The sequence below is a fragment of the Scyliorhinus torazame genome, chromosome 17 (assembly GCF_047496885.1).
Source record: "Scyliorhinus torazame isolate Kashiwa2021f chromosome 17, sScyTor2.1, whole genome shotgun sequence".
NCBI lineage: Eukaryota > Metazoa > Chordata > Chondrichthyes > Carcharhiniformes > Scyliorhinidae > Scyliorhinus > Scyliorhinus torazame.
In genome coordinates this window covers 64,733,992-64,761,268 of record NC_092723.1, presented here as the reverse complement: position 1 = coordinate 64,761,268, position 27,277 = coordinate 64,733,992, and the positions used below count along the sequence as shown (strand labels likewise).

Here is a 27,277-nt window from a genome sequence, read left to right as displayed (position 1 = left end):
TGGGCTGAATTCTCCATTTCTCCGACAGCACACCCCGCCAGCAGGTTTCCCGATGGCGTGCTCACAACGGGAAATCCCATTGGCCAGCAGCGAGAACGGAGAAACAGCAATGACGCAGTGCCAAGGAATGCAGGGCTGGGGAAATGGAGAATTCACCCCAGTGACTATTTCATTGCAAAATGCTCTGGGGCATTCTGAGGTTGCGAAAGGTGCTCACGTTTTACAGCTCTTTCAATTTTCTTTCTTTTGATGGATCTGAGATGCACAGACCAGATCAGCTCAGCTGTGTTAGCGCTTTATAGTGGCTCCTTGTTGGGTACGCACCTTGTTAAGTGGCTTGAAGCATTTCTTACCTCTTACCTTTCTCAAGCTATTTTCTTCACCTGCCAGACATCTGTCACTACCTAGTCAAGTGCACTTGAGATGATGGCCGAGTGCTGAGGTCTATTGATCTCTGATGTTCCCGCTTTAGACTGGCTGCTTTACAGTTGTGACTTCGGCCTAATATTAAAGGCCCAAATGATTTTCCCTTTCACGTGAATACCAAGACCCACCATGCCTCAGTGAATTTTACCTTGATACACTGATTAATGGAAGCAACTAATCAGGGAATTATGCATTAAATTGACACCCGTACCAATGTCCTGACTTCCAATTTCCATTCATCCATCATTCCTATGCTTGCTCACCTACATTAACTTTCAGTCCGGCAACATTTCAAATTTCAAATTTACATTCCCTCCGTGGCCCAACCTCGCCCCTTTTCTGTAACCTCCTCTAGCTCTACAACCATCGAAAACCTCTGCACTCCTCCAATTGTGGCCTATTCGGCATTTCCATTTTCGTTCACTCCACCAGTGGTAATCATACCTTCAGGGGCTGGCTTAGCACAGTGGGCTAAACAGCTGGCCTGTAATGCCGAACAAGGCCAGCAGCCGGAATATGGCGACTAGGGGCTTTACACAGTAACTTCATAGAAGCCTCCTTGTGACAATAAGCAATTATTATTATGATAGTTGCCTGGGCCCTAAGTTGTGGAATTCCCTCCCTAAATCTCTCTCGCTCTCCTGCTCTGAGCCACACCTTAAAACCTACCTCTTTCATCTGTCCAAATTCCTCTTTATGGGACTCAATGTCAAAATCTGCTTGATTTGCTGATATTGTGATCCTGTGAAGCACTTTAAGGCATTTTATACCTTTAAAGGCACTAAATAAATGGGCGTTGTTGTTGTAGTGGCTTGCAATAAAAAGGCAATCATTAAAAATGTACTTCATAGTCTGGTCTAAAATATCTGTGCAGTTGTTGATGTCTACTGTGACGTTGGATTGATTATAAACTCTCCTTCTGCTGTTATCCATTTCTTCCCTGATCCATTAAACGAACACTGGAGAAAACATATGGAAATAATAAGTGGATGATTGAGAATATTGTGTGGTCCCTCCTGCAGTCCACCCCCCCCCCCCCCCCCCCCCAAACCCGACCCCCGCCTGTCTGTTGGTGCATTCCAAAGCCATGAGCTGGAACCAGACTCTGGATAGAGCACAGTCATACAATCCTCTCAGCATTTCACACTCAGAGAGCTGTACGTTCCCTTTTACAGTCGCAGTCCAGGACCATCGCAAAATGATGGGGACGTTGACCCAGTACCTCGCCGTGCTCTCAGCCATCGTTCTGACAGTGCAAAGTCAGTCCACGTTCACAGAATACATTGAGAGAAGGCTGTCGGCTTTTGAGGTATGTCTTTTAATGCTCGCTCATCATGCTGTTTCTGGTCTGCAAACGAGGAAATGATTAGAATTTTAAAAGTTTTATCGGCTCTTCGTCTCCAAGGTGAAGAGTTTGGAATTAACATTTACTTTTCCCAGCTGTCAATGCTTCTTTTAAAAAAAGAAAGACTGCATTTTCTCTGCTTCTTTGAGTGAATTTTTGAGTAAACACTTTCGGATTTAATTCCTGGTCTACCTCTGGTTTGAGCATTTGCATGCTATTTTAAAAGCACTCTCAACCCATTTAAGCAAGCAAATGCATGCTTTGAAAAGCACAAAATGGAACTTTCTGTATGAACCAGAGCACTAAGGTAATTAAACTCCGCTGAGTGATTTCCAGTGATCATAAGAATTCTCTCTCATGGAATTATTCAGTGGAGAATCAAAATCCTTGAAGGAGATCTTGAAGGAAGTCCAACGTCGTCACATGAACCGATATGATAGCACTGCACAAGCACAGTCATGTAAGTAAGTGTGTGTAGCCACGGACCCCCAGATGTAATACACAAGGCATACTGAGTATCATTGATTCATACAATAGAATCCCAACAGTGGGGGAGGCCATTGGGACTATCAAGTGTGCACTGACCCTATGAAAGAGCACTCCACCTAGGCCCAATCCACACACTATCCCCGTAACTCCACCCAGGGGCAATATACCATGGCCAACCTACCTAACCTATACATCTTTGGATGTGGGAGGAAATCGGAGCACCTGGAGGAAGCCCACGCAGACACGGGAAGAATGTATAAACTCCACACAGACAGCCACCCGAGGTCGGAATCGAACCTGGGCCCCCGGCGCTGTGAGGCAGCAGTGCTAACCACTGTGCCACCGTGCCATCAAATGACAAGACGGGTAATCTCCATGTTAAAATAACCCATAATAGCTCAGTTTTTAAATACTGCACAGATAGGTGCAACATGTGTCTTATTTTCTAAAATTTTTGGATGGACTTTATTGCGAGTTAAAATGAGATGAATTTTCATTGATAGAAATGATTAATGGGGCTGAGCTAGAGACGTTTTAAGATATTTATTATGTCAAAGATTGCATCTGCTGCCCAAGATTGTTCTGTTTAAGCTTTAACGTGAAAATGAGCTGTTCAGTGATTGCCTTGGTAAACACACTGCCTGGTGTGATTTGAGCTAAAACAGATGGTGAAGATTCCCAGTTGCCTCCCCAACTGCGCTGGATTGCTGGTGGTGACCGTGCAGTTAGCCTCAAGCCTCCTGGCCTAGGAAGGAGAACATCAGCCAAGATTCCCAATCCTGGCAATTGCTCAGTGAATCCGACTAGATGTGCTTTGAATGAGAACAACTTTGAGTTTTGCTGTAATGCCCTCACAGTTGAATAGCCCGTCAGTGACCAGGCTCATGCAAAAGGTAGGCACTTGGGAAAAGTAATGGACAGCTGCTAGTATCAATGGCAATGTACCTCAGCATAGGTGAGCATCTTTAATCGGGGACAGTGCTGGGATATCTGATTCAAACCATGTTAGGGAATTCAGTGGATACAATCAAAATCCCAGGATAATTTTGCTTTTAGCTGTGTACCTCCTAACCCTTGCAGTCATGGATTACTTCAGTAACTTAAAAGTCTGACGTCTGATGTATAAAACCTGTCAAAGGATAAATGCAAATATAAAGAGCACCCTAGCCGTTCCATCAGATCATTACCCCAAGTGGAAAATGTGCCCAATCTACCCCATTCAGCTCACCATCTCCCCACGACCCCCATTGCACCCCAACCCCACCCGCCACCCCACCCAAACACAACCCACCCTCATCATTAATACTCCTACAACTCTCCGGGATCATGTTGACAATCTGCACATTCTAATGCAGCTAATATTCCTCTCCTCTTTTTCCACCACTCAGACTGACCCTCTTCTTCCTCCCTCACCACGTCACTACCAGAATGCTAACACTCTGACTCCTCATTCCCCCCTCTTTGATCCTTGTTCTAAGCCGGAAGGTCGAGGAGTGATCTAATAGAGATATTTTAAAATGATAATAGTTCTTGTTAGGATGTAGACGCAGAGAAACCATTTCCTCTGGCAGGGAGTTGAAAACAGAAGGACATAATCTTAAAGTTAGAATCAGGCCATTGAGGTGTGAAATCAAGAAGCGCTTGTCATACAGAGGGTAATGAAACAATCCCCTAAAGGTCCTGGATTCTGAGACAATTGGAGCTTTTAAAACTGCGAGCAATAGACCTTTGTCTGATAAAGATATCAAATCACTTCATTGTTTTAGAGACATGAGTTAGATCATCCTAAACTCAATCGAATACAAGCCAAGATACAATCTGGTCTCATACTTTAACTCTTTCAGCCCTATCATTCTGGCAAATGGCCCTGATGTGTTGGGTACTCTGGATCTGTGGAGACTGCGTTTACCTTAGCAGTAACATAGACAGGCTACCAACACTTGTAATAGTACAACATTATTTTATTTAACTAAGAGCTGTTAAACATATTTGCACTGTGGGTCGATACTATGTTAGATTGACTGAAAACCTATGCCTAACCTGACCAGCCTATACTGCTAGCACATGGTGGATGTTTGTGCTACTGACTGTGGGCTCTGTCTATCTCAGAGGCTGCATCCCGAATGAGTGGGAAAACTAGTGCCCTCTGTCTTTATAGTGACTGTGCCCTAACTGGTGATTGGCTGCTGTGTTGATTGGTCTTGCAGTGTGTCAGTCAGTGTGTGTCTCTGCACCATCATATACTGATGTGTATATTATGACAGGCCCAATGTTCTGGAATTCCCTTCCTTAACCTCTCCACCTTTCTCACCACCTTAACATCTACCTCTCTGCCTTGGTTTTGGTATCAGATTTTATCTGATAACACTTCTTGGAAGCTCTTTGGGATGTTTGCTTTGTTAACAGCACTATTTAAACATGTTGTTGTTGTTGCATTACCTTCTCCAATGTCTTATGCCCTCCCTGAGGTGCGTGCAGTGCCCACAAACGATCACAGTTCTCCAGATGGGGTCTGACCAAAACTCTCTACAACTAAAGCACATTCCAAGGTCTTCCTGTTTGTATTGCAACCACCTTGAGATAAAGGCCATTGTCCATTAGCTTTCTGGATTGCTCTTTGTGCCTGCGCATTAACTTTTACTGTGAACCTGAATATCGAGATTGTTCTGCCTGGTCTTTCATCATTTAGAAAATATTCCAAGGGATTGTTTTTGCATTTAGTGGATGACCTCACATTTCCTCATATTGAACGATACCATCAACAGTTGTGCTCACTTACTCGATCTGTCTATATTCCTTTGAAACTTACTTGTCCCATTTTCACATTTTGCTTTGCTTCTTAATTTAATCTCATCAGAAGACTTGTACTATTCGCTAATCCTTCATTCATATCATTAACGTACATGATGAAAAAGTGATCACCTGTCTGGACCAGTGGGTAATGCCATTTGTCACATCCAACCAATTGGAGCACTTTTTTTTATCCCTATTCTCTACCTCCCAAGCAATTATCAGTCCATAATCTTATGGTTAGGATCACCACACGTTTGAGGACCGTGAAATCCTAATCTGATCCATCAGTAGAAGGCATTGATTAGGCAGGGTTGCCTACCCACCTGGAGTGGTCCAGAAATGTCAAGATTCCATAAGATCGTAAGAAATAGGAACAGGAGTAAAATCTATCTATCTCAGCCTTAAATATACACAAGGACTCTGCCCTCCGCAGCTCTCTGTGGCAAAGACTCACAACCCTCTGTGAAGAAATTCCTCCTCATCTCAGTCTTAAATTGGCTCTGTTTTTTTCTGAGTCTATTTCTTCTGGTCTTAGACCCTGTCATGAGGGGAAACATCCTCTCATCATTTACCCTGTCGAGCCCCTTAAGAATCCAATACGTTTCAATGAGATCACCTCTCATTCTTCTAAATTTCAATGGGTAGAGTCCAACCCGTTTAACCTTTGCTCATTGCCATAATATGCACTCATGTTCATAATGAGATACTGACGGGCAGTGATGGACACACACAGGAACCAATCACCACACAGAATACAGAACAACCAATCACCAGGCAGGACACTACAGGGCACATTACCAGTATAAAACACATGAGGCAGCAAGGCTCGGCCTCTTCGTATTGGTGATAGCTGTAGCAACAGTCAGGGTGCAATGTACAGTCAGCACCGACTACACATGGCACAGAGCAAGTCTGGGCAAGCCAGGCCAAGGTTAGCAAGCTTAGATTAATAGAGTGTCGACTCACAGCGAACTGTGTACATTACTCGGCAAGTTCAATAAAGCAGTGTTGAACCATCTACAGCGTTTTCATGTGATACTGCATCGAGTTGCAGTCCGTGTTAATCCAACATAGATAGCACATCACTCATAAGACAATTTCGCCATTCCAGGAATCATCCTAGTGAACCTTCTCTGAACCGTCTCCAATTAAATCATATCTTTCCTTCAATAAGGGAACCAAAATTGCTCACAGTGCTCCAGTCTCAACAGAACCTTGTACAGTTTGAGCAAGACTTCCCCACTCTTACACTCCAGCCCCCTTGAAATAAGGGGCAACATTTCATGAGCCTCCCTGATTATCTGTTGCAGCTGTGTGCTAACCTTATGTGCTTCTTGCACAAGTTCCTCCAAGTCCCTTTGTGTTGCAGCTTTCTGCAGTTTTTCTCCATTTGAATAATACTCTGTTCGTTTTTTCTCCCTTCCAAAATGAACAACTTCACATTTTCCCACATTATACTAATTTGCCAACTTTGTGCCCACTGACATAACCTATCGATACCTCTTTATAAACTGTTTGCTGTAAGCTAGCTAAGGAAAAAAATGATAAGGATACTGAAATAAATGTTCAAACTTTTTTGCTATTAGTTATAAAAATATATTGAAGAAGGGGATGAAGACTGTTTGAATGGTTATCTATTTGGGTAAAAGAGATCTTTTAACTTGACAGTTGGCTGTGAGAATGTGGGCCTCCCTGATGGTGAACTCGTCAGGTGATTAATGGTAAGGCCTTGGAAGTTGGAGGAATTCATTTAACCAAAGCTCTGGGATCAGAGTTGCAGTGTAGCTGGGGAACAAAGACTTGATTAGGCACAACGCAGAAAGAATTGACAGTAGAATTTTAGAATCCCTACAGTGCAGAAGGAGGCCATCATCTGACCATCCAAAAGAGTACCCTACCTAGGCCCAATCCCCCGCTCTATTCCCATACCCCGTAACCCCAACTAACCTTTTGGACACTAAGGGGCAATTTAGCATGGCCAATCCACCTAACCTGCACAACCCTGGATACAAATGGGCAATTTAGCATGGCCAATACACCCAAACTGTGCAACATTGGACTGCGGGAGGAAACCAGAGCACCACGCAGACACAGGGAGAACATGCAAATTCCACCCAGTCACCCAAGGTCAAAATCGGAACTGGGTCCCTGGCACTGTGGGACAGCAGTGCTACTGAGGTTGCCATGGTCAGCTGTCCCTCAATTTGAGGGTGTCGCCAGCTCAGGGTCACCAGTTTCAGCCATGGACCTTTACGTGATTGTCTAGGCCAATGACTAATCTGCAGGTCTTTGGGCACATGGAGCAGGGCGTCCCAGGAGGTAGTGAGACCCAGGCTGTAAAATCTGCTTCCTTTTCTTTCTGCCACTGCTCTACTTCATTACTGATACATTGGGGCTCAAAGCATAACACAGCTTGATGGACAAGTTGCTGCCATTTTAAACATTTGGTAGCAATCTCCACCCAGTTGGAAATGTCAAGGTGAGCTTCAGAGTGTCTTTGAAGCATTTTCCTTGCCCTCCCCTAGAACACTGCCGACATTCCAATACTGAGGTAATCAGCCTCTTTCCCCTTCAGCTCCCTAAACCTGGCTTCAAAGTACTGACTGTCAACGTGAAATGTTCATGATTGGAAGGCATGCATATTGTCTTCCAGTGAGCTGCAGTGCTGAAGGTTTAGAGCATGCCTCAGCAGATGGTTCTATCAGCCATGAGATAAATGTGGGTGAAGGCAACCAGAGGAGAAAAAGAGGAGGTGTTGGAGTGCCTGTAGAGTGACCATAAACCAAAATAACCAGATTTACTGAATGACACCCCAAAGAAGAAATCACCAACAAGATTCTGCCTTTTGTAACTTTTACTTTAACACAAAATAGAACCAATGCAAATTACACATGAATTAACAGGCAAATGATACTTTAAATACGAAGGAAAATTTCACCTTCAGTAGTCAAGACAACAAAGATATGGGGCGGAATTCTCCATCCCCGGGATGCCCAAAATGCGTTCTCTGATGGGATGGAGAATCGGGGGTTGGGGGGAAATCGGGATTGTCGCTGGGTGCTGATCCGAACACCATGCTCCGACTCCCTCCTGGCGGCATGAACAAGGTCCCCCCCCCCCCACCCCCAAGCACCCCTGTAATAGGGAAACCACCCCCACAGGGCCCATTGTGATAGCGACATCCCTCACAGGGACCCCTGTAATAGGGGGTCCCCCACATGGCCCCTGTGACTGTGAGACACCCCATAGGGACCCTGTAATATGGGGAGCACCCACAGGGACCCCCTGACTAAAGGGACCCCCCCCCCCCCCAGAAAAGAGACTCCTATCTGGAAGTTAGAGGGAAGTCCAGACAGGTGCTGTGAGAAGCATCATAGCTGTAAATTACCCTGCAGCTCCATATGTCCATTCCTCCAAGGAGAGCAGCTGTGCCTGAGTCTTGTTCCCACAGAACTATTAGCTGCAAGCCATTCATAGCTTTTCAGTAGTGGTCTCTAATTGACAGATCATAAAACCATCTGCAGCTTTCATCCATTCATATCCTTTCATCATATCCATCCTAAGTGGCAAAATCCCAATGTTTGCAAACATTGACCACAAGGAGCAGTAAGTACAGTGAAACCACACACTTGAGTGATTGGAATGCACTTAGTGCTTGTAATGCAATTACAGATCCCTACTGGAAAGCTATGAATGGCTTGTAGATAGTGGATCTGTGGGAACCAGTCAGAGGTATAGCTGCTCTCCTTCGAGGAATGGAGCTGCAAGGTAAGTATTTCAGCTATAATGCTTCCCCCAGCCCCTGTCTGGACTGTTCTCTAGCTTGCAGGCAGGGGTCCCTTTTCTGGGGGGAGGGATCTGTGTGTGGGGGATGGTCCATGTGTGGGGGGGGGGGCGGTCTGTGGAGGGGATTCCTTTAGGCAGGGGTCCCCGTGGGGGGTTCATCTATTAAAGGAGTCCCTGGGGGGTTCCCCTATTACAGGGGTCCCTGTGGGGTTCCCCCTATTACAGGTCTCCCTGGAGGGCCACCCCTATTACAGGAATCCCTGCAGGGGTCCCCCTATTACAGTAGTCCTGGGGGCTGCTGGTCGGGTCACCCCCATACTCGGGGTTGGGGGGACACACAGGCAATTTGGGGGTGGGTGAATGCCCTATGGTGGGGGGTGTCGGGGCTGATTTATGGCGTTGGGGGCATTTTGGAGCCAATTTGCGGTGTGTGGGGGGGTGGCCGGCCGCAGGACCTCGCTTTCGGGCCGTCCGATCAAGATGGCGGCCAGTAGCGGGATTCCCATGGAATCCCTCATATTCCACGCCATGCATAAATGCAGAAATACTGAATTGCATCCCACTTTACGACTGACTGGTGAAAAACTGGTGAAATTCAGCTCCGGCGGGAGAATCTCCCAAGCAGAGCATCCAGGCCATGTTTTATGCAACAACAAAGATATGTCTTATGCACAACAACCATTTGCATTAACTCCTGGCACAAATGTGGCTGCACATGCTACTGGGTATGTACTAGAAAAGCAAAAGAACTGCGAGGAAACATCAGGGGAGTAGAAGGTTATTTTGTATGGGTAAGTTATCTAACCAGCTCTCCTGAGGAAATTCTTTCAGTCAGATAGCGAGGGGCTAGCCATGAATTGGTTCAGACTACACAGTTGAATTAAAGAAGAACTGTTGCTATTTGCACAGCCATCTGCAGCAGAGGCTCGATTATCAGTCCTAATGGATGAGTCCTACTTCGGCAATTGATGAAACTTCCTGATAATCCAAATGACACATTATCCATTAGTACGGAAATTTTAACAGGAATTTTCTCACAGCGGGGAGCGAAAGTATTGGAAAGAATCCGATCCAATGCCCACGTGCACCGTATGATATTAGGATGTCAACTCGGGGCCACTTTCAGGAAATCATAGAAAATTACAGCACAGAAGAAGGCCTTTTGGCCCATCGATGCTCTGCTGGCTCTTTGAAAGAGCTACTCAATTAATCCCATTCTCTGGTTCCCCTTAACTCTGTCATTCGTTTCAATTTCCAGCATTATTGTGTCTTCATGTTTGTTCCTAGTTGGAACATGATCACTTGAAGAGTTCGATCACGTGACGTATTGATGATGTCATCAGAAGTTAGGGTGGGCTAACAGTCAGTCATTCTAAGGGCAGCATGGTGGCACAGTGGTTAGCATTGCTGCCTATGGCGCTGAGGATCCGGGTTTGAATCCAGGCCCTGGAACACTGTCCATGTGGAGTTTGCACGTTCTCCCCGTGTCTGCGTGGGTTTCACCCCCACAACCCAAAGATTTGCAAGTTAGGTGGATTGGCCACACTAAATTGCCCCTTAATTGGAAAAAAAATTGGGTATTCTAAATTTATTTTTAAAAACAGTCAGTCATTCTTTATAGCCTGTTGAGTGAACACTTTTCTAATCAAGCTGAAAGCAAATTATTGTGGATGCTGGAATCTGAAACAAAAACAGGAAATACTGGACAATCTTACCAGGTCCGGCAGCATCTGTGGAGACAGAAGGGAGCTAATGTTTCGAGTCTGGATGACTCTTTGTCAAAGCTGGAGAGAACTGGAAATGGGGTCAGATGTATACTGTAGGGGGGGGGGGGGGGGGGGGGCGTGGAGCAGTGGGGCTGGATAGGGGGCTGACACAGGTGGAGATAGTCAAAGGTGTCAAGGATGGAAGTCAAGAGAAATGTAAATCGAGGTGATTAAGGTTAAGAAGGGTGCTGATAGTGGCACATAAAGAGATTAGAATGTGTGAATGGCAGAACTAAGGTGAGCAGTGTGTCAAAGGGCAACTGGGAACAGTTGGCCCAAGTGAAGTGGGGGGAGAGGGAGGGGGGAAATGGTGAGGGAAAAACAGATCAATGGAAGAAATGAAGACAAAAATAAATTGATAGAAATAAAAATGGGGTGAAGTTGGAGGAGAGAGTTCACAGTCTGAAGTTGTTCAACTCAATATTACGTCCGGAAGGATGTAACGTGCCTAATTGGCACAGATGAGGTGCTGTTCCTCCAGTTTGAGCTGGGCTTCACTGGAACATTGCCAGATGCCAAGGACGGACATGTGAACACGAGCACAGGATAGTGAGTTATAATAATAATCTTTATTGTCACAAGTAGGCTTACATTAACACTGCAATGAAGTTACTGTGAAAATCCCCTAGTCGCCACATTCCGGCGCCTGTTCGAGTACACTGTGGGAGAATTCAGAATGTCCAAATTACCTAACAGCACATCTTTTGGGACTTGTGGGAGCAAACTGGACCACCCGGAGGAAACCCATGCAGACACAGGGAGAACATGCAGACTCCACACAGGCAGTGACCCCAGCCAAGAATTGAACCTGAGACCCTAGCGCTGTGAAGCAACAGTATTAACCACTGTGCTACCGTGCCGCTGAGTTAAAGCAACAGGAAGGTCTGGATCCTTTTTGCGGACGGACCGGAGGTGTTCTGCGAAGCAGCCACCCAGTCCACGTTTAGTCTCTCCAATGTAGATTAGACCGCACTGGGAGTAGCGAATGCAATAGTCCAGATTGAAGATGGTGCACTTAAGCACTGCCTCACTTGAAAAGAGTGTTTAGGGCCTGAGATGGTGAGCAGAGAGGAGGTAAGGGGGCAGGTGTTGCACCTTTTATGATTGCGTGGGAAGAGGGTGAGGTGTTGGGGGTGATGGAGGAGTGGACCAAGGTATCCCAGAGGGAACGGTCCCTGTGAAATGCTGACAGGGAGTGTGAGGGGAAGATGTGTTTGGTGGTGGAATCATGCTGGAGTTGGCCAGTAGTTCTGTGCCACTATCAGCACTTTTCTTAGCCTTAATCACTGCTATTTATCTTCCTTTTCTCTTCTGTCCTTGACATCTTTGTCCATCTCTACCTAACGCTGGCCCCTATCCAGCCCCATTGCTCCAAGCCCCCCACCCCCAGTATAAATCTGACCCCTTTCCAGTTCTCTCTAGCTTTGACCTGAAACATTAGCCCTCTTTTCTTTCCACAGATGCTGTCAGACCTGCTGAGATTGTCCAGTATTTTCTCTTTTTGTTTCTAACAAAGCTCTTGTCTGTTTGGTCTGCAAGCTTTTCCTTTCAAAATATTACAAAGAGAACTGGTGACAAGAAGGTTGGAACCAGACTATTAGAGTCATAGAGAAAAAATAAATAAAAAATGGTTGATCTCTGCTCAGACATCTGAAAAGGATTAAGAAGCTACAAACTTCGCTACACCAAAGCTGGCAATGGAGGGGTGCCAAATAATAGCAACAACCATCAAAGGAACCAAAATTTAAAAGGGAGCTAACGTTTCGAGTCTGGATGGCTCTTTGTCAAAGCTAAAGAGAGCAGATTTTGGAGAAAATAGCATCAAAAGAAGCTTGCCACATGCTCTGCCCGGAATGTCTGGAACAGTGCTCCCTCAATTGTGAGTAGCAAGTAAAGTAACAAATACCCTGCAATAATTAATTCAGAGCTAAGGAATTTTGTAACGCGTCTTGCAAAACTCGTAAAGCAACAAGCTGAACTCAAGATTACCTTGTTTGAAAGGGGAATAAAAGCGAGGTAGTGCTAAACTCTTCATGGCAGATTTGTGCTTACGCAAGCCTTCCCATAATAAAATGGAGGGAGTTTTTGGGACCATGGACCGTATGATGGTAGCATTGTGGGCAGCACGGTAGCATTGTGGGAAGCACGGTAGCATTGTGGATAGCACAATTGCTTCACAGCTCCAGGGACCCAGGTTCGATTCCAGCTTGGGTCACTGTCTGTGCGGAGTCTGCACATCCTCCCAGTGTGTGCGTGGGTTTCCTCCGGGTGCTCCGGTTTCCTCCCACATTCCAAAGATGTGCAGGTTAGGTGGATTGGCCATGATAAATTGCCCTTAGTGTCCAAAATTGCCCTTAGTGTTGGGTGGGGTTACTGGGTTATAGGGATAGGGTGGAGGTGTTGACCTTGGGTAGGGTGCTCTTTCCAAGAGCCGGTGCAGACTCGATGGGCCGAATGGCCTCCTTCTGCACTGTAAATTCTATGAAAGCACCGGACGCTGGAGCTCATACACTGAAAGATTCAAATACTTTGTCCAGTTGAACAAAATTGCGGCCGATATAGTAACCCTGACCTTCCTGATCAAGATGGGGGAGGGGGGGTGGAGTCTTTCAACTCACTGCAAAGTCTTGTGCAACCAGAAAAAACAGGTTTGAAAACTTATGGTGAGATTGTGGAGATATTTCTGGGCCATTTCTCATCGAAATCCTTGGTCATCGTGAGAGGTCCAGCTTCCATAAACATAACCAACAAGAGGGTGAATCAATCGCACATTTCATAGTTACTTTGCAGGAATTGGCTGAACACTGTGAATTTGGAGATGTCTTGAACGACACCATTAGACACTTGTGTGTGGGTTAAGAAGTGTATCTATCCAGAAAAGGCTGTTAACAGAGAAAAACTTACACTTAAAGAAGCCTTTTGAAGTCACAACGTCTGTGGAATTAGCAAGCTCGTGAAGCACAACAATTAAGCCCGGGAACTAAATCCATGTAATGTTAGCTGAGATCCGAACGCAGACACAGGTTCAAAATCGATGTGCAAAAACTGGGCACACAACAGCTGATCGCTGTGGTAAAGATGCAAGGTGCAAGAATTGTGATTAAAAAAGGGGAACATCAAACGTGCAAGTTGGAGAAAGCAACAACAAATTGCAAATAAAGAACATGAACCAAGTGTGCCAAATGGGAAACCGAATAGAGGGGAAAAGATCCATGCGATACAATAAAGGCACGAGAAGGAACCAGAGTCACAGTCAGATGATGTACTGTTGTTGAACCTACTGGTCATTGCAGGCACAACAAACTGTTACTGGCTCACTCCTTTACTGGGCCGATGACCAGTGAAAATAGAGGTGGACACTGGAGCAGCCGTTTTGTTGGAACCAGATACTGTTTACCAAGAGAAACTATGACATATCACCTAAAAATGCTGGCTGCATTCATGCATCAAGGGTTAACAAGAATGAAAAGATTGCTGATCGTAAACAATGGCAGCAACCGGAGCAAAAGGAGCCAGCACAGAAACTCATGAAAGATGTTTGGATGAGGGTTTGCTCCAGATGACCAAATGAAAAGAGTTGGAGCTGCTCAGAATGCAGTCTGCAACACCAATATTCCTTTCCTATTTCACTCTGTCCAATGAACATTCCAACAGCAAGAAGAATTACCATAACCTGACATTGCTTAACAACCCAACCTTAAAGGCTAAATTTGATATGTTCTTAAAGGGCAAGAACGCTTTTGGAAACCAAAGAGAAAATGCTGGAAAATCTCAGCAGACCTGGCAGCACCTGTAGGGAGAGAAAAGAGCTAACTTTTCGAGTCCAGGTGACCTTTGACAAAGATTTTCCAGCATTTTCTCTTTGGTTTCAGATCCCAGCATTCGTAGTAATTTGCTTTTAACCCTTGTAGAATCCTCAGAAGCAACAGCTTCAACTGGAGAGGTTAGGAGTTGCATTCCAGAAACAAGACCTAAAACGAAAGGGTGAATTCAGCCAGAATGAAACCTCAAAGGGAGAGACGCAGGGTCTGACGGAGACACACCACAATCTGGAGAAGGCACCGCAGAGGCTGTGCCACGAGATTCAGGTAAAGGAGGCCCTGACATGCAGGCTGGAGGGGCAGCGGTTGGCAACGAATAAACACATCGGCAGCCTGGAGCTAGAACTAAAGAGGCTGGAAATGGAGCTTGAGCGAAGTCAGAGAACTCCAACAGCTGCAGAATGCCAGCTCCACCTTACTCCAGCTAAGATCTATCCTGGGTATACCACACTCAGTAGCGCGAGTGAAATTTCGTAGCTTCGTAAGTTAAAGCTCTGAAAAAGCAGCTGAACCAGATTTTGTGACATGAGAACATGGCTAAACGCCATGTTGTGCAGAAAGGTCGGGAAGTATTGGAAAGGAACTATACCACCAGTGAGAAGTGGATACCTGCCATCATCTTGGCATAGAGAGGACCAGTCTCCTACACTGTCCAAACCCGGGATGACGTAGTGTGGAGAAGACACACTGAACAACTTTTAGAAAATAGAACTAGTTTGCCAGAGACAGAGTCAACTGAGAGTCCACAACAAATTGTGCCAAGTGAAGACCTAGACATTTTGAGAACCGGACAATACTGGAAAGATTTGTGGAAGACATTATCCCAGTTGGGGAAATTTCAACACTGAGTCAACCTGCAAACACGACATCGACTCCAGTTGAGACAATTATAATGACATCCAAACTAAAGCAAAAACACCAGAGGTTACAGTCAACCTGAAAACGCAAATGCCTGAGGTTCACTGATAACCAAACAGAAATTGATGTCCTCCAAAACTAACTTATTGACTGCTATGTTTATAAATTGTTCATATTGTAAATTTTGGTTGTTAACGCTAGATTGTGTTTCACTGCAGGAACCTCTGATGTAAGGGAGAGGAAAGTGTTGTGCATTCATGTTTGTTCCCAGCTGGAACAACGTCACTTTAAGAGTCTGATCATGTGATGTATTGATGGTGTCATCAGCAGTTTGGGCAGGCTAAAAGTTAGTCTATTCTAGCAACCTGTGAGAAAACAAGTTTCCAATAAAGCTTTTGTTTGTTTGTACTTTCGTAGTCTGCAAGTCCATCCTTTAAAAATACCATAAGTATATATGCAACAGCATTTTGAAAGTTACTCACTGCATAAAACAAATTCTTCTCATCACCCACTTGATGCTTTTGCTAAATATTTTAAACCACTCTCCTCTCTCTGATCACTGATCCTCCTTCCTATTCAAACAAGGTAAGGGACTCGATGCCAAAAAAAGTAGAGGTGTGCCCTGGGGGGGGGGGGGCGCATGGTGGTGGGGAGTGGCGTCTGGGGGCAATTGCAGAACCTGAAGATAACTAAATGGTCTTGAATAAAATATGTTTTTCCACTCCAACAGGGAAATAACAACCACCCTTTATCTTTGACAATGTTTCATAGGTGCAATCAGAATCATTATCCAATAGAATTTGACACCAAGTCACATTCGGAGATGTTAGGAAAGATGATCAATGCTTAGTCTTGGAGGTTGGTTTCAGGGAGAATCCTAAACGTAGTGAGATGGGTAGAGGGGTAGAGAGGCATAAGTCTTTAGGGAGAAACTTCTAGAGTTTAGGGCCTAGACAACAGAGCTACCATCTGTGGAGCGTTGAAAACCTAGAATGCAAACGAGGCTAGAATATGAGGAATACATAGATTTCAGGGTTGGGTGGTTACAGAGACTAGGTCGGGGCCATAGAGAGATTTGGAACCCAAAATTAGAAACTTAAAATTGAGGCATTGCAGGATTGGGAACCAGTGTAGAACATTGAGCACAGCGTTGATGGAGGAAGAAGACTTGGAGCGACTTAAGAAATAGATGAGAGTTTTAGATAAGCTCAGGTATAAGATGAGGGTATAAATGGTTGGCCTGACCAGGAGAGCTTTGGAATAGTCATGTCAAGTGATAACCAAATAATGATCAAATTTCAACAGCAGATAAGCTGAAACAGGTGCACAAGTGTACTTAATCACTTGATCACAATTAATATATAGATGGCAACTAGTAATAAACCCCTGTCTGTTTCTTGGACAGGATCGGATAGCTGTCTGGTATGATCAGACGCAGAGGTACTCCTCAGAATACAGAGAATTCAAAAACCAGATTCTTGCTCTTGTGGATGGCTTGGATAAGGAAAGGGAAGAGCAAAGGCGCAGCCTTGAACTGGCAACTTCTCGTATCGAACGTGTCGAGCGAGAGATGGACTACCTAGAGACCAGAAATCCAGCACCAGCCTGCGTGGAGGTAGATGACAAGTTGATTGGGAAAAATGCTGATAAAGCTTCGAAACAGAAGAAACCTAAGCAAGTCAAGTTGGCAGGTAAGAGATAGTTGATAATGGATCACTGAATGAAAGTCGCAGCAATCACAAGCAATTTAATTCTTGCGCATTCACTGCTGGTTTTTGATACACTTCTAGACTAACCAGCAAGTGGTCACTGAAAGCCCCTGGATGGTTTCAGAACTAAATAAATTGCATTTGTGTAGTGTATTTCACAACCTCAGAATGTTGCAAAATGTTTCACAGTCAAGTTTGAATTGGAGGCATCCTTGTAATGTTAGCTGCACAGTGTGAAGCTGCACCAGGAATGATCCAAATGGAAAATCTTCCTGGACCCCTCCAGCCCACCCCTCAGAAATTTGAGTTGACCTCAGTTATGTCAGCCCTACCGAGCCTTGGATGTGTATCAACTGTTTTGTTACCTGTGTAGCAGGTAACATGTGCTACTCAAACCTTGTTTAGTGATGAGGTCTTCTGAATCTTGATGAAGAAGACTCAAACTCGTCCAGTAGTAACAAAAGGTTTATTGAGTAACTAAAACAATAATTGCATGAGTTCTTTACTTTAACTTTGATACTAGTGATAACGTTAACAAGATCTAACTATGGTAACTATACGTAGCTCCATTAGCCATCTGAACTACTCTGCTATTGCCCTGGTCACAGTGCACCCAAGAGAGAGAGAGAGAGACCCAATGTGGTTGCCTTTTATACCATTGTTTGTCCGGCCCTCTAGTGATCATGTGGTGCTACTGATTACACATTAGCTCCTTGTGTACATGCACATATAGAGATCACTACAGAAACATGATCTCAATTCCCCAGGAAACAGGGAAGAGAAGAATTAGCCAGAGTTTCTCTCTTATTCTCTGTGCAGTTAGCATTGTTTGAAAGTGTTTATGTGGTACAAGTATAAGGGCATGTGTATACAAATGTAGTCATGTACATTGTTTTTACTTTGGCCATCACTAATTGCCCTAGTGAAGGTGGCAATGAGCCTCCTGCTGGAACTGCTGCCATTCATTTATACGGTATATCAACAGTGCTGATAGGAGCGAGTTCCAGGTTTTTGACCCAGCAACAGTGAATAAATCGTTCCAAGTCAGGGTGATGTTGGGTTACGGGAATAGGGTTGAAGTGAGGGCTTAAGTGGGTTGGTGCAGACTCGATGGGCCGAATGGCCTCCATCTGCACTGGTCGGAGGGGATAGAAGGCATTGGTGTTCCGATGCAACTTCTGCCCTCATCCTTCTAGGTTGTGGGTTTGGAACGTGCTGTCAAAGGAACATTGGCAAATTCCTCGCTTCTTTCTTTTGAATGGCCGGGATTCTCCAATCCCGTGGCCAAATTCGGACGCCGGCATGAAAAGCGGCGCCAACCACTTCGGTGTCAACAGTCCCCGATAATCAGAAATGCTCCCCTTCCTAGGGGGCTAGGTCGGCGCCGGAGTGGTCCCTGCAGTTCCAGCCGGCGCGGAATGGCCGGCGTGATTCCACGCATGGGCGGAACGGACACCGTGATTCTGCGCATGCGCGTGTGTTCCCGTCTCCACGCCGGCCTCCGGGCAATAAGGCAAAGCCCTATAGGGGCCTGGCGCGGAGGAACATAGGCTCCCACGGAACCAGCCCGCCCGCCGATCGGTAGGCCCTGTTCGCGGGCCTCGCCACTGTGGAGGCCCCCCGCCCCGAGGTCAGATCCTCCCGCCCCCCCTCCAGGATGGTCCCCGCAGCCACACCTTCCAGGACCCGCCGTGTGGGACCTGAGTAACCCTCGCCGGCGGGACCCGGCCAAACTCGGCGGGCACTCGGAGAATCGCCGGGGGGAGGGGCGCATTCAACGGCCCCCGACCATCGCGGCATCGATCCCATGGGCACCCGAAAATCGGCGCTGGCGAATCGGCGAGTCGGCGTCGGGGCGGGGAGACGTGATTCACGCGCCCCCCCCCCCCCGGAGATTCTCCTACCCGCCGCTGGGTCGGTGAATCCCGGCTGGTATGTATAGTATGTGTGTGTATATATGATAATATACATGGTGATATATGATGCCTGCATCGTGCCATCCCAAGTCTGACCATGACAAATTTTGTGAAGGATATAGAAGGATTCAGGTACTTACTCAATGTCTCTGTTTGACCATTTGAGTACTGATTGCAAATAAATGAGTCTGACAGGCTTTCTTAAGTTTTAAAACAGAAAAGGAGTTAGTTTTTATTGAGTTAAAAACCTTCGCAGAAATAGAGTTTTAAAAGCTAAAAAGAAAATCCTGCGCTTCTCAAATTCCACAACCCAAACTCATTACACAAGCAAACATGCAAAATTTGCAAGTTATACCATAGGTCGTTACTTTCTTAGCCAAATTAAAGTTCAATGCTGAAAACTAAAAAACTTGAGAGTTCACTGTTTGAGTCCTTCACTAGCAGAAACATTTCCCAGTTTGCCTTTAGGTTCCAGGAGTTCAGTTGAAGCCCATGTAACTGCAATTGCCAAATTGTAAACTGTCTCATCCAAAAATCGACAATTATTACACTTCAGGTTTGCTTTGATGGAAATTCACAATCACTGTGCTGGATTTTTAAATTAGCAGAGATGGGACAATATCTTGGGAGAGGAGGGAAGAGGAAGAGTATTATTGCTTTATTGGCAGTTTCTCCAGACTACTCACTTTCGCCTTTATTTCGTAGCTGGTGTGAAAAATATTCAAAATGGTTACTTAAATCACATGACCTCTCTCCCCATAATGATTTCAGAAAGGGTTTTATTTATCTGAAGCCTGTGCCAATGGTTTATTTTGTTTCATGGCTGGGTTGATTAGATTCTGTAGTATCCCAGCCATCAACAGCATGAGTGAATAGTCACCCATCTTGATGAGATAGGAAATCAGCTTTCATATAACTAAAGTTCAAGCAGATTTTTTCTGTCTCTGCTGAGAGATAGTCTAAGAAGAATATAAATGATATGTCCAATACACTTCATTAAATCCCTTTTGAAGTCAGTCTTAACATCCTCAGGTGTGAAATTCCATGAGGGTGTCCTGGAAGTCTGAATTGTATTTATGATGTGGAGATGCCAATGTTGGACTGGGGCGAGCACTGTAAAAAGTTTTACAACACCAGGTTACAGTCCAACAGATTTGTTTCAAATCACTAGCTTTCGGAGCACTGCTCCTTCCTCAGGTGAATGAAGAGGTAGATTCCAGAAACATTTATTTTGACAAAGTCAAATATGCAAGACGATACTTTGAATGCAAGCATTTGCAGATTTAAAGAGGTGTGAATTGCCTCAAGCCAGGACAGTTGCAAAATCCTACCAACTGTCCTGGCTTGAGACAATTCACACCTCTTTAACCTAGGGTTACCCCTCTCTCTGGCTCTGTAAAGACTTAATTACCTGCAAATGCTCGCATTCAAAGTATCGTCTTGCATCTTTGACTTTGTCTATATAAATGTTTCTGGAATCTACCTCTTCATTCACCTGAGGAAGAAACAGTGCTCTTATAGAATCATATAAAATTATGAAGGGAATAGATAGGATAGATGCGGGCAGGTTGTTTCCACTGGTCGGGGAAAGCAGAACTAGGGGGCATAGCCTCAAAATAAGGGGAAGTAGATTTAGGACCGAGTGTAGGAGGAACCTCTTCACCCAAAGGGTTGTGAATCTCTGGAATTCCTTGCCCAATGAAGCAGTTGAGGCTCCTTCTTTAAACGTTTTTAAGAAAAAGATAGATACCTTTCTAAAGAATAAAGGGATTCGAGGACATGGTGTACGGGCCGGAGAGTGGAGCTGAGTCCACAAAGATCAGCCATGATCTCATTAAATGGCGGAGCAGGCTCGAGGGGCCAGATGGCCTACTCCTGTTCCTAGTTCTTATGTTCTTATGTTTGACTGTAGTAGTCATGTTTTTTATTTAATAATCTTGTTTTGCAAGACAAGAATGTTTTTAGGAGCCAGAGATGAAATTAATTTTTTTCAGCCTGGGCCAATGCAATGTTGTTTGACCAGGGGTAGTCCTGGGGAGTTATTGTGTTTTCAGCCTCGATAATTAATTTGTTTTCAGCTTGGGGAGATTATGTCATTTCTGTGTGAAGCTAAGGCATTCAGTCATTTTTGAGAAATCTTTTTGAGTTGAGTACTGAACTGGCTACCCTTTTAGACCACAAGTAATGTCTTTTGGCTCTCCCAGTAGGTTAGTTAAAAAAAGAGCAATAATATTTAATTGTCAGAGGACAAGGGGGAAGCTGAAACAAACCAGTTGAAACACCTTTTTGAAAACATGCGGCCAGAGTCTGCAGGGGTTCTAACAAGAGCTAAATCTGTTTTGGAAAGCAAGTACTCATCTGTGGCATTGGGATGTTGGATGGATTGAGAGCTGCATGTTTTTTCCTTTCTTGTTTAATTGGGAATAGAGATAGTAATTAAGGGTATGCTATAGACTGCATTGAGTAGTATTGTTTCAGGGGTAATTGTAATCTATTATTGGGTGTGATGTCAAAGAGTTTAATAGTGTATTAATAATAATGTTTTGTTTTAAAATACCAAATCCCTATTTCTTTGCGCAATCACCCTTGGAACAAAGTATTCTTTCTGCACAGTCTTACAAAATAAAATAAAATATTGGGGTTTTGGTCTAGTATGCTAGCCACTGTTGGTGTCTGGTCTGGGATCGTAATGATGGTGGACAAAGTCTCAGATTAAAATCTCAACTAAAAGAAAGCACCTTCGATGGTGTATCATACCTGATACTGCACTGGACTGTTAGCCTAGATTACGGGGACAAGTTTCCTAGACTTGAATTTACAATCTACTTCCTCAGAAGCTAGTTGGTGGAAGGAGTTGTTCAGGTAAAATTGGCCTATGCCAGTGGCCTGAAAGGAACTCTTAGCAAATTGACAGCCCACTTTACATCATCGGAGCACAAGGAATAGGAGCAGTCGGTCATTTGGCCCCTCAAACCTGCTCCCCCCAATCAATAAGCTCATAGATGATCTGATTGTGGCCTTAACTCCACTTCACTCCCTGCCTTGCATATTCCTTCACTCCCCGATAATTCAAGAACCTAACTCAGCCTTGAATATCACAGGGCTGGTTTAGCTCAGTGGGCTAGACAGCTGGTTTGGATGCAGAACAAGGCCAGCTGAGAATTCTGAATTCTCCCTCAGTGTACCCGAACAGGCGCCGGAATGTGGCGACTAGGGGCTTTTGACAGTAACTTCATTGCAGTGTTAATATAAGCCTACTTGTGACAATAAAGATTATTTATATTTATTTATTTTAATTATAATTTATTCAATAACCCAACCCCCACAGCTCGTGGTAGAAGTGAGTTCCAAAGATTAACAACCATCTGAGAGAAGAAATCCCTCCTCATATCCATCTTAAACGGGAGACCCCTTGACCGTAATTTTCCAGCCGTTCCCGTGTATGTGATCTTGCTGTCCCACCGACAGTGCGTGCCTCTTGGTGGTGAAGATTGCAAACAGTGGGAAACTCCGTTGACAGCCGTGAGACCAGGGAATCCTGCCACCAGCCATTGGCCGGCCACATCCGCCGTCACCACAAAACGTGCCGCGGTTTGCAGGGGGGAGGTGCAGAAAATCCATACTCCTATTTTTAAACTGTACCCCCTCGGTTCCCCGACAAGGGGAAACATCCTCTCAATGTCTACCCTGTCAGTTATATTTTATCCATTGAAGTTAATGGAGAGAAACTGCTTTCTATTTGTACATTAGACTTTCATCAAAATTTCTTTTCAGACTTTGACTTTCTGATTTTTATTCTTTCCAGATTGCAGAGAAATGATTGCCAGCATTAAAGCAATGAAAATAGTTAAGAAGCTGGAGACTACTTCTGGCCTATGGACCAAGGACCTCATGTCAGATTCTGAGAAGGTCTATATCTTTGACGGTGTAGGTAACGACACAATCTATGAATTCGCCAGGTTAAGGGACCTCACCGACTTCTCTGGCTTGGTGAAAGCAAAGAAAATTAAACTGCCTTACCCATGGGCTGGCACAGGCCACCTGGTATACAAAGGCTTCCTGTATTACATTAGAAATGAGCCCGAGTTCCAACTGATCAAATTTGACCTGAAGAACCGGACAGTGGCAGACAGTGCCATGTTCCCTGCCGAGCAGCAGATCCCAGTGTACAGCCTCTCACCGTTCAACTTCATTGACCTGGCCGCAGACGAGCAAGGATTGTGGGCCATGTATGCCACCCGAGAGAATGAGAAGCACATCTGCCTTGCGAGGTTGGATCCCAAGACGCTGGATATCGAGCAGATGTGGGATACACCGTGCCCCATAGAGAATGCCGAGAACGCCTTTGTCATCTGTGGTACACTTTACGTGGTGTACAACAGCAAGCTCCGCAGCCGCTCACGGATCCAGTGTGTGTACGACGTCAATGGCATAGTGACCAATGAGCTAGCACCTTTGGTGTACTTCCCCAAACGATATGGGACGCACTCCAGTATCAAATACAGCCCAAGAGAAAATTACCTCTATGCCTGGGACGATGGGTACCAAATAATATATAGGTTGGCAATGAAACAGAAATCCGAACTGTAAACTTTGCATATAAATACATTTTGTTACTAGGATGAGAAACCTGCGCAACTCTCCACAAAAGCAGTAAGAAACCAGGGCAAGATGGAAAAAATGATAATGCTACAGGATAAGTCGTTGGTTAATTTACCCTGGCTCCATTAAAGTACTTAGCACCACGAAAATAAATCAAACATGTAATTAATTAAGAGTTTTATAATTAACTGTATGTTAACATGCCTGGTAATATGTTATGCATAATTGCATTAAGGGTTTTCCACTCTGTTGCAAATAGCAGCAATCAGTCTGAGGAATTAGTCGAAAGGAATAAGGTGTGCTGGGGAAAACAATCGCATCAAACACATTTGCATGAAGCTTTGCACCACCATTAAATAATTTTAAACAAACATTTTGATGCATTTAGATGCCAACAAGTGTGCCTGATGAAAAACTCTTATTTACATAGCACCTTTTACAACATTCCCAAAGTGCTTCATAGCCAACGAAGTACTACTAAAGTGTCGTCGCCATTGTAAGATACTTGGCAGTCAAATTGTGTCCAACAAACACCCACAATCAGCACAGAAAGAAATCAATAGGTCATTTGTATTAGCTGCACACCTACATCAAATGTGACATCAGGTTAGCAATCCAGCATCACCCTAAAAGGAAGGCGAGCGGGCCCCAAAATCAGAAGCCCCCACCCCCACCTCCATGATAAACCTGATGAACTGCAATTTATTGTGGTCCCCTCCATTTGGCGGAACGTGCTTGGCAAAACTTTGGGAGTGAGTTACGCCGGTTATGCAGAAGGGGGTGTCACAAGGGCACCTGAAAACGTCTGAGACAGGGTCCATAGATGCATGTAGCTGCAGAGTCTGAAGGTGACAGCATTTGGTTGTTACAATCCATAATTTGTTCAGGTCCTGCAGGCTGACAGAACAATTGAGGAGAGAGAGTGAGAGGGCAGGGAGCCTTCAAATTGGTGGCCGGGACCAACTTCCAGTTCACGGCCTCACCTCCACCCTCCCCCTGCTGGATGTCCCACCCTAAGAGCTCGATTTGCCTCAGAGCCCCCCTGCACTACACTAACTTGCTGGTGTTCAAGCCGGCCAGCTGTTAATTGGACACGATGAAACCGGGGACTGCAGACTTCCCCTTCCACTTCTCATGCCCCACTGTTAACCGCAAAATCCAGCCCATGGCATGATATAATTCACGTCCACCTGAGAGAGCAGCCAGGGCTCTGGATTAACATTTTATCCAGCAGACAGCATCACCAGCCGTATAGCACTCCTTCACTACTGTCATCAATTAGACCTCCCTCCCAGATACTGACATTGACTGGACTTCTCTCCCAAACACTGTCATCAATTAGACCTCTGTCTCAGGCAGCACAATTGACTGGACCTCTCTCACATATACGTAGGTAGCTGAGCAGCTGGGTTAGATATCTCTTGATGTTGGACACTTGCTAGCCATGGGTAGGGCACATGGTTTTATGACATGGTACTCGTCATCTTTCAGATCCATTTAGAAACTAATTTTTCACTGCACCCAAATCCACAACATAACTGGAAAAGTGTATTGCTTGTAGTTAGGAATAGAATTGACAAGATTTGACATTGTAATATATGATGTAACAAAGGATTTGCCTTAGCCATGGTAATACATTGGGCGTGTCCATAATACCCTGTTACTAGGTTGGCCCCTTATTACCCTGGCACTGGGCTTATTTCTGATACCATGCCACAAACACATTTGTCCCTCAACAAGCTCACGGGTAAATTCAATGAGACATCAGTCCCCGTTGCTGTTGAGTTTGGCTACACCATGTTGTAACACCAATTACTTTGCAACCTGTTGCTTGAGTGTATTGGCTTATAACTGATCTATTATCCCACATGTAATCACCATGCATATTTTTTATAATTGTAATTATCTGTATTAACAATAATCACTGAGTGTGAAACTTGGTGATGTAAGTGATTAAAATGCTCTGCATTCCATTCCATTTACAGACTTGAAGATTACTTTTTTTTCTAATTGTTGTTAGTTCATAGAACTATGGAAGTGTTTAGCAAAGAACAAGGCTACGTGCTGCACCCCAGCTGCTTGCTTTGGTTTTTGAAAGCGATGCCTGGTTAGCCCGAAGACTCGCTCTTTGCCCATAGCAAAGCAATTATTTTCTTCTTCAAGGTGTATCCAATTCCCCTTTGAAAGTTATTATTCAGTCTGTTTCCTGCATTGCACCCTTTCAGGGTGAGCACTCCAGAACACAGGAACATAAGAGCAGGAATAGGACATTAAGCCCATTGAGCCAGTGGTGTGGTTGATCATGGCTGATCATCCACCTCAATACCCATTTTCCACAACAGGCGCCAGAATGTGGTGACTAGGGGCTTTTCACAGTAACTTCATTTGAAGCCTACTTGTGACAATAAGTGATTTTCATTTTTTTTTTCATTCACTGTCTACTCCTGTATGTATTTTGTAGGTTTTCAGTGAGATCACCTCTCATTCTTCGAAACTCTAGAGAATGCAGGCCCAGTTTCCCCAATCTTTCTTCATAAGACAGTCCCGCCATCCCCGGAACAAGCCTGGTGAGCCTTTGCTGCACGCGCCCAATGGCTATAACATCCTTCCTGAGTTAAGGGGACCCCCACTGCACATGTTACTCCAGGTGTGGTCTAATCAAGGCTCTATACAATTGAAGCAAAATGTCATGACTCAAACCCTCTTGCGATAAAGGTCGACATATCATTAGCCTTGCTAATTGCCTGCTGCACCTGCATGTTAACTTTCAGTCACTTACTGAAGAAGACACCCAGGTTATGTCCACTCGTTGCACAAAAGAATGCCTCCGCATCACCCCTCCGGTTCTTTTGCTAGTTGCCTTAAATCTGAGTCCTCTGGTTACTGTCCTTCCTGTCGTCCTTCTCACTTAATCTATCAAAACCTCTCATACTCTTGATTACCTCTGTTATCTCTTTCTTTGACCTTATCTGGTCGAAGGAAAGTAACCCAGCTTCTCCAAATTCTCCACATAATTGACGTCAGTGGATGAGGAATGTGCCTTGACTGAAGCACTGAGTCAGCAGCCCATTTTAAATTCCAACTAATTATTCTTCCCCAGCATCATCCGCCTGACTCAAATAGACTAACCAGCATTACATACAAGCATTTGAATAAGAAATAGGAGCAGGCCCCTCGAGCCTGCTCCGCTATTTAATAAGATCATAGCTGCTCCGATGGAAGCCTCAACTCTGCATGCCACCAACAACGCCGGTAACCTACCACCTGCAGATAACAGGGCCATGTTCACCAATAGGAAGGGGACCTATTCGGACTTCTGGGTGCGGCGATAACCAGCTGAGTCGCACGTTTCGGCAGCTCCCGGTGAAACGGACTTTTGGGCTCTTGATAGGAGCCCCAACGGCAATTTTGACGGCTAAAAACACTGTCCGGTAAACCAGAAGGGAATCCCCCCTGGATACGGATGAAAAAAGGAGGAGAAAGTGGCCGGATTGCAGTGGATCCTTTAGAACAGCGGCAAGGAAGGGAAGCAAAATCCAAGATGGCGTCGGAAGGTGGCAGTTTAACATGGGGCCCTGAACAACAAGAGTTCTTGAAATGCTGTGTGGAGGAGCTCAAAAAGGAAATGAAGAAAGAGCTGTTGGCCCCGATACTACAGGCGATCGAAGGGCTAAAGGAGGAACAAAAGACCCAGGAGCGGGAGCTTCGGGTCGTGAAGGCAAAGGCAGCCGAGAATGAGGACGACATACAGGGCCTGGTGGTGAAG

General features: G+C 45.0%; 1 protein-coding gene across 1 annotated transcript; it reads left to right on the top strand.

Moving 5' to 3' along the window:
• The first annotated feature begins 1,530 nt into the window (after positions 1-1,530).
• On the top strand, positions 1,531-25,489 carry LOC140393919 (olfactomedin-like protein 3). The gene is made up of 3 exons (XM_072480560.1): positions 1,531-1,735; positions 16,690-16,975; positions 22,715-25,489. Exons 1-3 carry the CDS (start codon positions 1,625-1,627, stop codon positions 23,497-23,499), a joined length of 1,182 nt encoding a protein of 393 aa, XP_072336661.1. The 5' UTR covers positions 1,531-1,624; the 3' UTR covers positions 23,500-25,489.
• Positions 25,490-27,277: the final 1,788 nt, after the last annotated feature.

Bases quoted from the DNA above. Each gene is read 5' to 3' on its own strand.
- LOC140393919 (XM_072480560.1), top strand. From the start codon at position 1,625: ATGATGGGGACGTTGACCCAGTACCTCGCCGTGCTCTCAGCCATCGTT. The intron at 1,736-16,689 runs GTATGTCTTTTA...TTTCTTGGACAG, and splicing joins GAAGGCTGTCGGCTTTTGAG to GATCGGATAGCTGTCTGGTA. The intron at 16,976-22,714 runs GTAAGAGATAGT...TATTCTTTCCAG, and splicing joins TAAGCAAGTCAAGTTGGCAG to ATTGCAGAGAAATGATTGCC.